The sequence below is a fragment of the Aotus nancymaae genome, unplaced genomic scaffold, assembly GCF_030222135.1.
Source record: "Aotus nancymaae isolate 86718 unplaced genomic scaffold, 86718_ANA_hifiasm-v0.15.2.pri h1tg000006l, whole genome shotgun sequence".
In the NCBI taxonomy this organism is placed as follows: Eukaryota; Metazoa; Chordata; class Mammalia; order Primates; family Aotidae; genus Aotus; species Aotus nancymaae.
Window position 1 is genome coordinate 47,791,573 of NW_026988417.1, and position 15,448 is coordinate 47,807,020.

Below are 15,448 nucleotides of genomic sequence, written 5' to 3' on the forward strand. Positions count from 1 at the left end.
GAGCGAGAGAGACAGAGTTCCCTCTGAGCCAGAAAGGGGAGCTGAAGCAGGGAGCCAAGCCAGGAGACCCCCGGGCAAGGGAGTGCCATGAATCTCAGAGCCGCTGCTTCGGCTGACGCAGCGGCACACAGGGCAGCGGATTTTAATTGCGCGGAGAAGCTCCCCGCATTCCCAGCGCCGCTGGTTGGACCGGAGCAGCCGCTCGGCCTGCACGGGGGACGGGGAGCAGCGGCTCCTTGGACAAAGTGAACGAGACTGTGTCCCCTCTGGGCCAGCAAGGGGAACTGTGGCAAGGAGGCAAGCCAAGAGATTACAGGACAAAGAGGGCCCCTCTGGAAACACGGCTGAACCCGGGACGGTTCAGCTCTGTGGGGGAGGGGCGTCCTCCATCGGGAAACACCCTACAGTTCCCGGGGCAATTTTCCGTAACCAAGACAACCCGCCACTACAGAGACTCCGTCACTACCGGGGCGGGCCAGCATAGCGGAAGCAGTTCTAACTACACTCACAGGACTGCAGGGAAGCTCACACGGAAGCTGGGCGGAGCCCACAACAGCTCAGCGAAGCCTCTGCAGGCTGAGTGTGACTAGACTGCCACCTTGTGGGCAGGGAAAACGGTAGCAACACAGCTGAAAAACATAAAGTGCTAAACCCCTGGGCCAGAACACCTGGGGAGAAGAAAAGGGGGTTTATGAGTTCAGCTGCTGCAGACTTAAAATTACCAAAATCAGAAAGACAGCAACTACAAAGTCAATAGGCGGATAAATCCACAAAGATGGGAAGAAACCAGCGCAAAAAGGATGAAAACACCCAAAACCAGAACACCTCTCCCCCTACAAGGCAGCATAACTCCTCACCAGCACGGGAACAAGACTGGACGGAGAATGAGTGTGATGAAATGACAGAATCAGCTTTCAGAAAATGGATAATAAGAAACTTCTGTGAGCTAAAAGAACATGTTCTAACCCAATGCAAAGAAACTAAGAACCTTGAAAAAAGACTTGACGAAATGCTAACGAGAATGGACAACTTAGAGAGGAATATGAATGAATTGATGGAGCTGAAAAACACAACACGAGAACTTCACGAAGCATGTACAAGTTTCAACAGCAGAATTGACCAAGCAGAAGAAAGGATATCAGAAGTTGAAGATCAACTCAATGAAATAAAACGAGAAGGGAAGATTAGAGAAAACAAGGTAAAAAGGAATGAACAGAGTCAACAAGAAATATGGGACTACGTGAAAAGACCTAATCTACGTTTGATAGGTGTACCTGAATGTGACGAAGAGAATGCATCCAAGCTGGAAAATACTCTTCAGGATATTATCCAGGAAAACTTCCCCAACCTAGCAAGGCAGGCCAAGATTCAAGTCCAAGAAATACAGAGAACACCACAAAGATATTCCGCTAGAAGAGCAACCCCAAGGCACATAATCATCAGATTCACCAGGGTTGAAATGAAGGAGAAAATACTAAGGGCAGCCAGAGAGAAAGGTCGGGTTACCCACAAAGGGAAACCCATCAGACTCACAGCAGATCTCTCAGCAGAAACCCTACAGGCCAGAAGAGAGTGGGGGCCGATATTCAACATCCTTAAAGAAAAGAACTTTCAACCCAGAATTTCATATCCAGCCAAACTAAGCTTCATAAGTGAAGGAAAAATAAAATCCTTTGTGAACAAGCAAGTACTCACAGATTTCATCACCACCAGACCAGCTTTACAAGAGCTCCTGAAGGAGACACTACACATAGAAAAAAACAACCAGCACCAGCCACTCCAAAAACGCATGAAATGGTAAAGAGCAGCAACACAATGAAGAATCTCCATCAACCAATGGGCAAAACAGCCAGCTAGCATCAAAATGACAGGACCAAACTCACACATAACAATATTAACCCTAAATGTAAATGGACTAAATGCCCCAATCAAAAGACACAGACTGGCAAATTGGATAAAAAGCCAAAACCCATCAGTGTGCTGTATCCAGGAAACCCACCTCACATGCAAGGATACACAAAGGCTCAAAATAAAGGGATGGAGGAAGATTTACCAAGCAAATGGAGAGCAAAAAAAAGCAGGAGTTGCAATTCTCATCTCTGATAAAATAGCCTTTAAAGCAACAAAGATCAAAAGAGACAAAGAAGGACATTACATAATGGTAAAAGGATCAATACAACAAGAAGAGCTAACGATCCTAAATATATATGCACCTAATACAGGAGCACCCAGATACATAAGGCAAGTTCTTAAAGACTTACAAAGAGACATAGACTCCCACACATTAATACTGGGAGACTTCAACACACCGTTGTCAATATTAGACAGATCAACGAGACAGAAAATTAATAAGGATATCCAGGACTTGAACTCAGACCTGGAACAAGCAAACCTAATAGATATTTACAGAACTCTCCAGCCCAAATCCAGAGAATATACATTCTTCTCAGCACCACATCACACCTACTCTAAGAAAAAATGCTCATCATCACTGGCCATTAGAGAAATGCAAATCAAAACTACATTGAGATACCATCTCACACCAGTTAGAATGGCAATCATTAAAAAATCTGGAGACAACAAATGCTGGAGAGGATGTGGAGAAATAGGAACACTTTTACACTGTTGGTGGGAGTGTAAATTAGTTCAACCATTGTGGAAAACAGTGTGGCGATTCCTCAAGGACCTAGAAATAGAAATTCCATTTGACCCAGCAATCCCATTACTGGGCATATATCCAAAGGATTATAAATCGTTCTACTATAAGGACACATGCACACGAATGTTCATAGCAGCACAGTTTACAATAGCAAAGACCTGGAACCAACCCAAATGCCCATCGATGATAGACTGGACAGGAAAAATGTGGCACATATACACCATGGAATATTATGCAGCCATTAAAAACGAGGAGTTCGCGTCCTTTGTAGGGACATGGATGAACCTGGAAACCATCATTCTCAGCAAACTGACACAAGAACACAAAATCAAACACCACATGTTCTCACTCATAGGCGGGTGTTGAACAAGGAGAACACATGGACACAGGGAGGGGAGCACTATACATGGGGGTCTGTTGTGGGGGAGTGGGGGGGACAGCGGGGGGGGTGGGGAATTGGGGAGGGATAGCATGGGGAGAAATGCCAGATATGGGTGAAGGGGAGGAAGGCAGCAAATCACACTGCCACGTATGCACCTAAGCAACAACCTTGCATGTTTTTCACATGTACCCCAAAACCTAAAATGCAATAAAAAAAATAAAATAAAATAAAATAAAATAAAATAAAATAGAATCTCAACCAATTGAGTGCATGCTTATAATTTAAAACACATGGACTCTTTAATCAGCAGTATAAACTGTTTGCACTCCAGGCTTTTGCTCTCTCTTAAATTGATTGCTATTTAGCACCATCAAAACCTCTGCAGAGGGGACCATCATTAAGGGCACTTATGAAGACATCCACTTATTCCAACAGATATGCAGGTTCTAAGCTTCTATCAAATAACATCACCTGAGAACTAGAAATGGGGTGTCAGTTACTTGGCCTGCTTTTTGATGAGCTGTTCTAGCGTTACTCCTTCAGCATTGATTAAAGGTGGCTTCAGAAAACAATAATATCAAGATTTTTTTCTATATATTTTTAAAAAGGTTTATTAAGACATCTTTCATCTATGTTGTCCAATACTCTTTGGAAATGAGCAAACACATTTTAGATTGGTACCAAGAAAATGTGTTTTCATTGAAAGAGTTAGTATGTGTACTTTAAACATCAAATAATCATTATCATAAAACTCATTTTCCTTTCTGCTTTGGCTTCCACTAAGCCCAGAAAGAAATGTAAAATGAGGCTGTTAGTAAATGGGCATACATTTTGGGCATATTTGCTTTTTCCTCTAAAAAATATTACTAATCTGACAGATACTTTTTTGAAAGTAATGGAGTAGGAAGGGTAAATAATGAATAAACATGTGAAATGTTTTCTTTATTTTGATCATCAAGAGGAAGATCTATGCTTCTTACAATAAACACATGTTCCTGCTATATACAACACATCTCTTGAATTCTAGGGAAGCCAAGATGTACATGAAATGACTGCAGGTCCTAAAGGTCTTGAATCTAATCATGGAGCTGGGGCATATGTAGAGATAAATAATATCAGGTAGCATATGCTAAAGTGATTTTAAAGATCCATTCCATCTTAAGACACTATAAGTCTATTAAATGAGCAATACGGACATTTAGTCAAAGCATGTTATGTTTTGAGGGAGCTGCTTAAATATTGGTATTTTGGCTAACATTTTTCTTTCTGAGGGTGGTAAAATTTTTGGGTAACTGTATTAGTCCATTTTCATGCTGCTGATAAAGACATACCTGAGACTGGGCAATTTACAAAAGAGAGAGGTTTAATGGACTTGCAGTTCCACATGGCTGGGGAGGCTTCATAATCCTGGCAGAAGGCAAGGAGGAGCAAGGCACATCTTACACAGATGGCAGCAGGCAAAGAGAGAGCTTGTGCAGGAATATGTCCATTTTTTTTTAAATAAAACCACCAGCTCTCAGGAGACTTATTCACTATCATGAGAACAGCATGGAAAAAACCTGCCTCCATGATTCAATTGGGTCCCTCCCACAACATGTGGGATACAAGATGAGATTTTGGTGGGAATACAGCCAAACCATATCATTCCACCCCTGACTCCTCCCAAATCTCATGTCCTCATGTTTCAAAACCAATCATGCCTTCCCAATAGTCCCCCCAAGTCTTAACACATTCCAGCATTAACTCAAAAGTCCACAGTCCAAAGTCGAAAGTCTCATCCTAGAGAAGGCAAGTCCCTTCCACCTGTGACCCTTTAAAATCAAAAGCAAGTTAGTTACTTCCTAGATATAATGGGGATACAGGCATTGGGTAAATACAGCCATTCCAAATAGGAATAATTGACCAAAACAAAGGGGCTACAGGCCCCATTCAAGTCTGAAATCCAGTGGGACAGTCAAATCTTATTAAAAAAATTTTTTTTTTGAGACAGAGTCTTGGTCTGTTGCCCAGGCTGGAGTGCAGTGGCATGATCTTGGCTCACTGGATCCTCCAACTCCCAGGTTCAAGTGATTCTGCTGCCTCAGCCTCCTGAGTAGCTGAGATTATAGATGCCCACCACCAAGCCCAGCTAATTTTTGCATTTTTAGTAGAGATGGGGTTTTGCCATGTGGGCCAAGCTGGTTGGTCTTGAACTCCTGATCTCAGGTAATCTGCCTGCCTCAGCCTCCCAAAGTGCTGGGATGATAGGCATGAGCCATTACACCTGGCCAGCCAAATCTTAAAGCTCCGAAATGATCTCCTTTGACTTCATGTCTCATATTCAGGTCATGCTGATACAAGAGGTAGGTTCCCATGGTCCTGGGCAGCTCTGCCTCTGTGGTTTGCAGAGTACAGCCTCCCTCCTGACTGCCTTCACAGGCCAGTGTTGAGTGTCTGCAGCTTTTCCAGGCACATAGGGCAAGTTGTCAGTGGATCTACCATTTTGAGGTCTGGAGGACAGAGGCTTCCTACAGCTCTACTAGGCAGCACCCCAGTAGGGACTCAGTGTGGGGATTCCCACCCCACATTTCTCTTCTGCACTGCCTTAGCAGAGGTTCTCCATGAGGGCCCCATCCCTGCTGCAAACTTTTGCCTGGGCATCTAGGTGTTTCCATACATCTTCTGAAATCTAGGCGGAGTTTCCCAAATCTCAGTTCTTGACTTCTGTGCATTTGCAGTCTCAATACCACATGAAAGCTGCCAAAGCTTGAGGCTTGCACCCTCTAAAGCCATGGCCAGAGCTCTACATTTGCCCTTTTCAGCCATGGCTGGAGTGGCGGGGACACACTCACCAAGTCCTTAGACTGCACAAAGCACAGAGACCCTGGGCCTGGCCCTTGAAACCACTGTTTCCTCTTAGGCCTCCAGGCCTGTGATGGGAGGGTCTGCTGTGAAGACCTCTGACACACCCTGGAGATATTTGCTTGGGGATTATGTTTGGCTCCTTGTTACTTATGCAAATTTCTGCAGCCACTTGAATTTCTCCTCAGAAAATGGGATTTTCTTTTCTATCGCATTGTCAGGCTGCACATTTTCTGAACCTTTATGCTCTACTTACTTTATAAAACGCAATGGCCTTAACAGCACCCAAGTCACCTCTTGAATGTTTTGCTACTTAGAAATTTCTGCCAGATACCCTAAATCATCTCTCTCAAGTTCAAAGTTTCACAAATCTCTAGGGCAGGGGAAAAATGCTACCAGTCTCTTTGCTAAAACATAACAAGAGTCACCTTTGCTCCAGTTCCCAACAAGTTGGTCATCACCATCTAAGACCACTCAGCCTGGATTTTATTGTCCATATCATTATCAGCATTTTGGTCAAAGCTATTTGACAAGACTCTAGGGAGTTCCAAACTTTCCCACATGTTCCTGTCTTCCTCTGAGCCATCCAAACTGTTCCAACCTCTGCCTGTTACTCAGTTCCAGAAAGTTACTCAATTTCGAAAGCACTTTCACATTTTTGGGTATCTTTTCAGTAGCACCCCATTCCTGGTACCAGTTTACTGTATTCATCAGTTTACATGCTGCTGATAAAGACATACCTGAGACTGGGCAATTTACAAAAGAAAGAGGTTTAATGGACTTAGAGTTCCACATGGCTGGGGAGGCCTCACAATCATGATGGAAGGCAGGGAGGAGCAAGTCACATCTTATGTGGATAGCAGCAGGCAAAGAGGAGCTTGTTCAGGGAAAATCCCCTTTTTATTTTTTTATTGTTATTTTTAACAGGGCTATAGCTTTGATTGCATGTTGATCCATCTCAGGCGAAAATCCCCTTTTTAAAAAACCATCAGATCTTGTGAGACTTACTATCACAAGAACAGCAAGGGAACGACCTGACTCCATGATTCAGTTACCTCTCACTGGATCCCTCCCACAACACGTAGGAATCCAAGATGAGATTTGGGCAGGGACTCAGCCAAACCATATTAGTAACTGCTTTTGGTAACTTTTTCTGAATAAGTTTTCATAGAAACAATTCATGGTCATGGTAGAAATTTGAAAAAATTAGAAAAATATAAAAGAGCAATTAAAATAACCCATAATTATACCTTGAGTTCACATTGTATAATTTAACACAGTATATACAATTTAGTGTTCTGCCTTTTTCATTTAACATTATATAGTGAAAATTACTAGATAGTAGATACTCTACAATAACAAGTTTTTTATTGTGCAACATTTCATTGAATGATTTGCTCAACTATTACCCTATTGTTGGAGATTTAGATTGTTTACAACTAGTTTTCTTTATTAAATATAAACTAATACTAATCTACATTCCCAATAATAGTGGATGTAGGTCAGTATTAGTTTATATTTAATAAACAGTAATTACTAGAGCAATTACTACAGCATATGCCAAACATTATGCTAAATACTTTACATGAATTATCTTATTAAGTTTCATAATAATCCTATGAAAGAAGAATTATTTTCTTTTACAAATGATGAAACCAAGGATTAGAGGCTAATTAACATTCTCACAGCAAGGAAAAATAGTTTACCTCTAATTTATCTGACAGAAACAAATGTCCCAATTTGTTTTTTTATGAAAAAGTAAATGGGACTGTTCAAATATTCCCATTGCCTATTGAAATATGTACTTATTAGGTCCAAGTTGAGAAATTTGAGGTTTTTCTCAATTCAATATATATATATGAAGTTGTCTAATGAATAGTTGTTTTTTGAGGCAGTATTTTTAACAGTAATTATTATTCTACTCTGATCAAATAATATGTTATATCCTTATAAGTCCTTATTTTGTGGTCTACAGAGAACTAGTAGGAACACAGGCTCCAAAAATGAGCCTTTCATTTTCATTAGCAGATAGTAAAGCCACTGTAATTAAAATAAATAAAAAACAAGAGCTGGTGAAAATTATTGATTTTACAATACTTGAATATATACAGTGTTCAAAGATTTTCAAGTACCTACAGAGATGAAACTAAGTTAAACTAGCTTGCCAACCAGCTGAGGTTCTGCTCCACCACCGCTGTTTTGATGAATAGATAGGGATGATTTACAATCAGCCCATTTTTTTTGATGATATATAAAAGGGCTTGCTTTGAAAGTGCTTAATGATGGTCAAAATGGTTCATTTCCTAAGTAGCTGAATCTATTCCTGTAGCAGAATGTACACTTTTAAAATAGTGCCAAACCAGATCAGAAAGTCCCGATTAGAGAATTCAGAATTAAATGAAGCTTTAGAGTGCTCAATGACTCTAAAAAAACATACTAAAATATATACTGCCAAATCTTATCCAACCTGAGGGATTAACTTTAATTTGTGAACATCCTGGAACTAACATCTATTGACTTGGGTACCTACCCAGTGGGTCAAGGAACAATGCAAAAACTAGAAGTAGGAAGTATTGAAATTTTAGTTAAAAGTTGCATACAGGTAAACCCTAGGCGCTACAACTGAAGAATTTAAGGAATGAAAGGCGAAAGAATAAAGACGTCAAAGAGGTGAGCTCCTGAGTGCCTAGCCCCAAACTTCTATGGAGACTTAACTTCTGCTTTTCTGGACACGCGTGCGCACCGAGAGTCCCGGCTAGGGAATAATGCTGTAGGCTCACTGCTGCCCTCCAGCCCGCGCGGCGGCGCGTTTCAGCCCACCCAGGGGGCGCGCAGCTGTCATTCGAAGTCTCGGCGCTCTCCAGCCCCGACCCAGCGCCGAGTCTCAGTGACTTTGGCGCTCTCGCTCTCGGCCAGCAGCAGCAGCAGCAGCAGCAGTAGCAGTAGGAGGAGGAAGAGCAGCAGCAGCAGCGGCAGCGGCAGCGGCAGCGACATGGCGCGCTCAAGCCGGGAGGGCGGCCTGGCGGCGGGAGCTTGGGGGCGCAGTGAGGGCGGGGCGGGGCGGGGCGGAGCGGAGCGGGCGTTGCCATGACGGGGGCCGAGCGCGTCCCTGGCAGCCAACCCATCCACGTCAAGGTTTGTTTAATAATCGCCAGGGTATTTATGGCCCGGCTCGGGGCGGCGGCTAGGGAGCCAGGAGACCAGGCGGGTCGGCGGATGAGGCGCAGCGGCTGCGGCCCAGGGCACCTCCCCCCAGCTTCCCGAATCGGCCAGGTCCGACCCAAGGGGGAGGATGGAAACACCTGCCGCGCTCTGAGCCCCTCCAGAAGAGAACACCCTTCCGGTCATATCATCCCACCGTCCTGCGGAGGCCACCGCCTGGTCCCCCCAAGTATCCTTCTCCCAGGGGCCGAGCGAAACAGTGAACGATGGCGGAAAACCTGAAGAGACTGGTCTCTAACGAAGCTTTACGAACATTGCAGGAAAAGCTAGACTGCTGGCTGAAGGAGTACAACGTGAGTCTGGGTGAAAAACCCCCGGGGCTCGCCCTCCGGTAGGTTCCCGCACAGCCCTCGGCGGGGATTTCTTAAGGCTGGAGTCGCTGGCCGCTTTGCAAAGCCTCCGCGGTTTCTAACCCGGACCTCAGCCTTCGACCGGAATCGCGGGGGAAAGAAGGACACGTGTGCAGGTGCCCTGGTCTCCGAGCTGCGCCAGGCGACGCGGGGGTGGCGCGGCCGGCGAAGCGCAAACACTAGGCGGTGGATACTAGAGTGCGTCCAATTAGTGGTAACTAAGGACGCCGGCGCCCTAGCAACAGGGAAGCGGTGCAGTCGCGGCTGGTCTGGTCGTGCGGGCCCCTCTTTCCCATCCTCCTCGCCAGCGCAATCCACACCGCCTCCTTCCCCAACCCCGAATTATGTTTTTACTACAACCCTCTCCTGCCCAGGGTTTGTACCAGAATGGATTTGTATAAACACACACCCAGGGGTTATTTACCCAGAATCAGCGAAATGGACACTAGTTAACGTTGAGGTTTTCACTTGTGTGCTGGGGGGACCCGGCAATTGAGGCATAGTTCCAACACCAGGGCGGATTCAGGCCTTTTGCCCAGGCATTTGTGAGAAGCCAATATTCTGTCACCAAACCCATAAGCACTTTTCAAATCTCATTAATCCCTACACCCACCCCGGCTCCCCAAAATTCCCCCTTCCCCAAAATAGAACTCTGAGTGTTGAATTTGCTTTACATTCGTTCAGTACGTCTTAAATAGGGATTTCCCTTCTTATATAGTAAGGAGCTGTCAGGCCAAAAGAACTGTGGAGCGGGAATTATCCCCCCTTGTTTCTACTTTTAGATCTGCATAGAACTAGCTGAATGACAGGGTCAAATTATTTTACTTCTCTGGGTCTCAATACTTCATCTTTGAAATAGCAGAGATTGGTCTAGATGATATGTAAATTTCCTGCTCAGATTTCAAGTTTTTGAATCTAGATTGCTTGTTTCTGAGATCCTACCTGCCATGAGGTCCTCGGGCTTCCCCATTCACCCTTTAACCAGGGCTGCTGAAGTGGAGGGGAGCTCAAAGAACAGCTACAGCTTTCTCCTTAGCCTTCCTTTCTAGTGCTTCCTGTTCGATCTCTTTGCTTCCTTTTGAAGAACCAGCACTGACTATTCCTTCTCCATTAAGAATTCTGGACAGTTAAAATGACATCTTTATCACAAAAGACTTGGGTTCCTCCCATTAATTTAAAAAGTATCCATTATCTAGTCTCAGGAGATTGAGCATAAGAAATCCTAACACATATACAGTATTCACTCCCCCCCCGCAGTGGCCTAACGTCTGAATTAAAAAAAAAAAAAAAACACGTTGTTTGTCACAATGTTTATTACAAATAACACTAGTATTCGTCTGGAACTAATAAAGTATAATTTTAGAAACTCCCTGTAAATGATGAGAAGTGCCTTAGTTTATTACATTTTTCTGTCTTGAGAACATCCCATTCTCTACTCTCAAAACCATTTCCATCCAGCTGCTCCCTTCATCTCTCTACAATAGAGGTTTCACTCACAGCCACCAGTGTTTTTCATACCTTGTGGCCACTCCCCAGGCTCCATCATTTCTCTTGAGTTGGCTGGCATCTTTATTACATTGGAATGTTGACACCTGTATTCTTCCCTCTACTCCTGCTTCATCTCTTACATGTATGTTGATGAATCTTATTTCTATGAGACATGTTCTCATCTGAGCTCTAACTTTTCCAACTACCCATTGGACATCTTTCAATAGTGAATGCTATTGTCATCTCAAAGTCAAATCTGTACAAAATGGAATTGAGCCTCTCTCATGCCCCAACCACAGGCCTCTTTTCTAACTAGTCTTCATTGTTATATACTATACTCCCTTTCACCATCATAATCTGTTGGTTCTAACTTCAAAGTTCATATGGAATCTGAACATTTTTCACCACCCCCACTGCCACCACCTTTCTCCATCCTTGATCTTCTTTCACCTGGATCATTACAAAAATAACAACATAAAGAGACTCTTCTAAATGTCAAGTCATATCAAGTTATCAAGTTACTCTTTTTGCAAGACACTCCAAACTTCAGAAAAAGCCAAAGCTCTTACAGTGACCTTCAGAGTCCTACACAATTGTGCCCCTTTAACCTTATCTGTTACTCTCTCCCTTGCTTAGACCTCTCCAGCAGTACCAGCCTTCTTGCTCTTCCTAGAGCATGCTGTCCAATAGAACTTTCTATGATTATGGACAGGTTCTATATTTGCATTGTCCAATGTGGTGACTATTGACTTGAAATATGGCAAGTGCACACTGAAGAACAGAATTTTAAATTTGACTTAAGTCCAACATAAATTCAGATAGCCACATGTGGCTCATGGCTACTATCTCAGACAGCATATTTCCATAGATGCCAGACATGCTTTTGCTTCAAAGCATTTTGCACTCACTGTTTTCTCTGCCTGGAAAACTTTTCACCTTTTGATACTTGAGTGCGATAGTAACATCCTCTCTTTCTTCCTAAAAGGCTTTGCTTAACCGTCACCTTCTCAGAGAGGCTCACCTGACCATCATATTTACAATTGCAATCTCCTGTTCTCACTCTTAGCACTTACTATCTTCTCTGCTTTAGTTCTTCCATAATAACTGCATCTTCTAATTTTTACTTATCTACTCCTTTATTTTGGTGATCACCAGTCCCCTGTCTCCCTCCACTGGAATGTAAACTCCAGACAGCAGGGATTTCTGCCTTGTTTTGATCGTTGCTGTATTCCCAGCACATAGAACAATGCTTAGCACCTAGCAGCTACTCAACAAATACTTAATGATTTGATTAATGCCAGACACTTAGTTTCTTCAACTAATTTCTTTTCTTAAAACCTTATATCAGGTGTAGAATTAAAAATGATTCCCATGTATCTTTAATTTGACCTTTATTAAAATAGAATTGAAACTGGAAGCCACAATTTCCAATTAGGAGCACAAGGGAGAAAATGCAGGTATTCCCAACAATAAGTCTTTGTGTAGCTAAAGAGAGAATGAGAAAAATCTCTAAACTACTTATCATAAAATGTGAGTTAAACCTAAACTTATTCTGTATCTTGCCATCTATATTTTTAGTTCTGGTCAATTGCTAAGTGTTTCCCTGTAATACTGCAAGGTTATTTTATTAGTCCAGGGACTTTTGACTTGAAACTTTAAGATGAATATTCATAGTAGCAAACTACAATTGTTAAAACGTTAGTTGTAGAAAACTACATTTGTTTATTAAAACCTAGCAATTATGTTTGCTATGAAAGGTTGATTTTGCGGACCATGACCACACTGGTTTAGTTCTAATTAACACAAGTCAAATAAAAGGCCATATGTACTCTTTCAGAATTAGGAACCTGATTAAAGCAATGCCCATGGGAAAAAATTGTTTTCAAGGAAAATAAATAAATGACTTAGATAATTCTAAAACACAATGCAAAATTTTGATTTTACTTTCACTAGCCATTATTTGGATTAACTGTTAGATCTCACATAGTTTTGCTTCTCAGTTTTTCTCACATGATTTTCTTCTTATTCCTTCCCATCACCTCCACCTTCATCTGACCATCACCACCATTTCATGTATAACATTTTAGCTCTGCTTCATGATCTGTTTCATTGTATTCTCTACATGATATCAAAGAGACAGTACATTTTTTAAAAACATAATCTTCTGCCCCAAAGCCGTTGTTATTTACTTGCTGGCATTTTTTTTTTTATCCTAGCATTCTTTTGTGTCATAGGAAAAGCCATGTATTGATTGATAAAAACTTCAAGAATTGATATTTTTCAAACACCTTAGAGAAAAAAAATTACTGAAAACAACAAACCTTGCCAACTCATTTTCTTTTAGTCGTTAAAGTGATGCTGAATGAATGCAAGCCTCATCCCAAGTCTTGATGAGGACTTTGCTTTTAGAACTTTGATTCCACTGGAAGTTCAGGGACAGCTTGGTGTGAACAAATGACTTTCAGAGAGTTTTCCTCCTTTGTGGTTATTAAGAATGTTGGTGAAAGAGCCATCAACAATCCCTTCTTCTGCCAGTATGGTGGTTTACCCCTGTAATCCCAGCACTTTGGGAGGCCAAGGCGGGCAGATCACTTGAGGTTAGGAATTTGAGACCAGCCTGGCCAACATGGGGAAGCCCTATCTCTACTAAAAAATACAAAAATTAGCCGGGCATGGTGGAAGTTGCCTGTAATCCCAGTTACTTGGGAGACTGAGGCAGGAGAATCGCTTAAGCCCAGCAGGCAGAGGTTGCAGTGAGCCAAGATTGTGCCACTGCATTCCAGCCTGGGTGAAAAAAAAATTGTTCAACCAAGAACGAAATCAATTATCAAAAGCTTAATAATTCATTCAACACATGGTTACAGAGCTTTTTTTGTAGTGTCCATTCATTCATTCGACATTTTTCAGAGCTTATGGTGTGCCTGTTTATGCCAGGTGCTGGGAATAGGCATGTGAATGGCATCTTAATGATGAACATCTAACTAGAGAAGAGGAGAAAGGATAGAGAGAACGGCATGTGTGAAAAGCAGGGAGGCATGAAAAAGCAGGCAGATTTTGGGGTGGGGCTATGAATAGTTCAAGGCAGGGAGTGGAAGTGAGATGAGGCTGAGCAGGTGGGGTGGTTGGGGCCAGATGGTGAAGAACCTTGGTGTTGTGACAGGGAGTTCAGACTTTATCTTGAGGGAAATGAGGAGAAACTGAAAGCATTATGCAGGAAGGAGGCATGTTTGGATTGTGTTTTAGAAAGGTTGTTCTAGTTGTCCCATGATGGGGAAATTGGAAACTCTAGGAATAATATACGGGGCTGGGTGACACTTTGGGCAAGAAATAATATGACTTGACATTTCATAAACTAGACTAGAACATTTAGTAAACAAAGTCAAAGACTCTAAGAATGGCCTTTAGGTTAATGTAAGAGTATGCTGTCCCAAATCCCCCAAATTTATCGTGCAATGTTGGTGTGGTTTTCTCAATCATCTCTTCAAAAGGCTTAAATAACCTTATATACCGAACTGAATTCTGACTACCTAATTACTCTATAGAGATGTTATCCATTTTCATCACCTCCACCTTAATCTGGCCATCACCATCATTTCATGTATAACCTTTTAGCAGTGCTAAAATATTACCATTCCTGTTGGTTTATAGTGACATTAATATAAATCCATAATTTCAAAGTCAACATTCCTTTCACTGTGAACATAAGTGAAGAGAAATTGACCTTACAACATTAACTATACCTGGAGGAGGTCAACTCTGACCTGAATCCCTCCTCCTTTTGAGATGCTTTTGTTTTCCCTCAGAGTCCTGTTGATTACGGAGTTGATCTGGGATAGATACTTGGAGATTTGATGTTTTCTAAATATAATCTACGTACTTACAGTAGCAAGTGGTAAAAACTCACTATACTTTGATAACCCCATCCCTAAGATAGGATGAGATTATATATATTTTAAGTAAAATAATGGACACCAGAACATTACATTCTATTTATAGAAGTTTTTGATTATTTAATATGTGAGTGGGATGGTGGAGAGGGCTGGTAATGCAATAAGACTTCCTCAGACATTAGTCTTCTCTTGTGTTCTAGAAATCTGAACTAGCAAGTGAAAACAGTATATTAAGTATCAACACATAGAAAGGAGATCTTAAAGAAGTGTCTCATCTGTTTGTTTTAGAATAATCTTTGTGGTTAAGGGATTGTAGGCTGCCTCCATGCTGAAATATGCCTGATTCCTAACACAAAAGGTTGTTGTAGTTGCCATGGTGAGTTCAAACAGACTCCCTGCCCTCCTTCATGCCTCCTCCTTAGTCAACATACTTCTACATTCTTGAGGACTCAATCTGATTGGTAACTTTATAGAGAACATATTTCTTCCCTTTAGGACCTTCATCTTTTTACTAGCCAGACCAAGATGCAGTAATGAATAAAACCCTGCACCTCGGTGTCTCAACAGAATGGAGATTTTTCTCTCATTCACATGAAGTCTGATGGCAGCTCTCCTC

At 42.2% G+C, this 15,448-nt stretch overlaps 1 protein-coding gene across 1 annotated transcript in view; it reads left to right on the plus strand.

Annotated features, from left to right (window-relative positions):
• The first annotated feature begins 9,310 nt into the window (after positions 1-9,310).
• SPATA18 (spermatogenesis associated 18) overlaps positions 9,311-15,448 on the plus strand; it is a 49,717-nt gene continuing 43,579 nt past the window's right edge. Inside the window, exon 1 of the mRNA XM_012441129.3 lies at positions 9,311-9,397. Within this exon, the coding sequence (XP_012296552.2) occupies positions 9,311-9,397 (87 nt within the window). The remainder of the gene's footprint in view (positions 9,398-15,448) is intronic.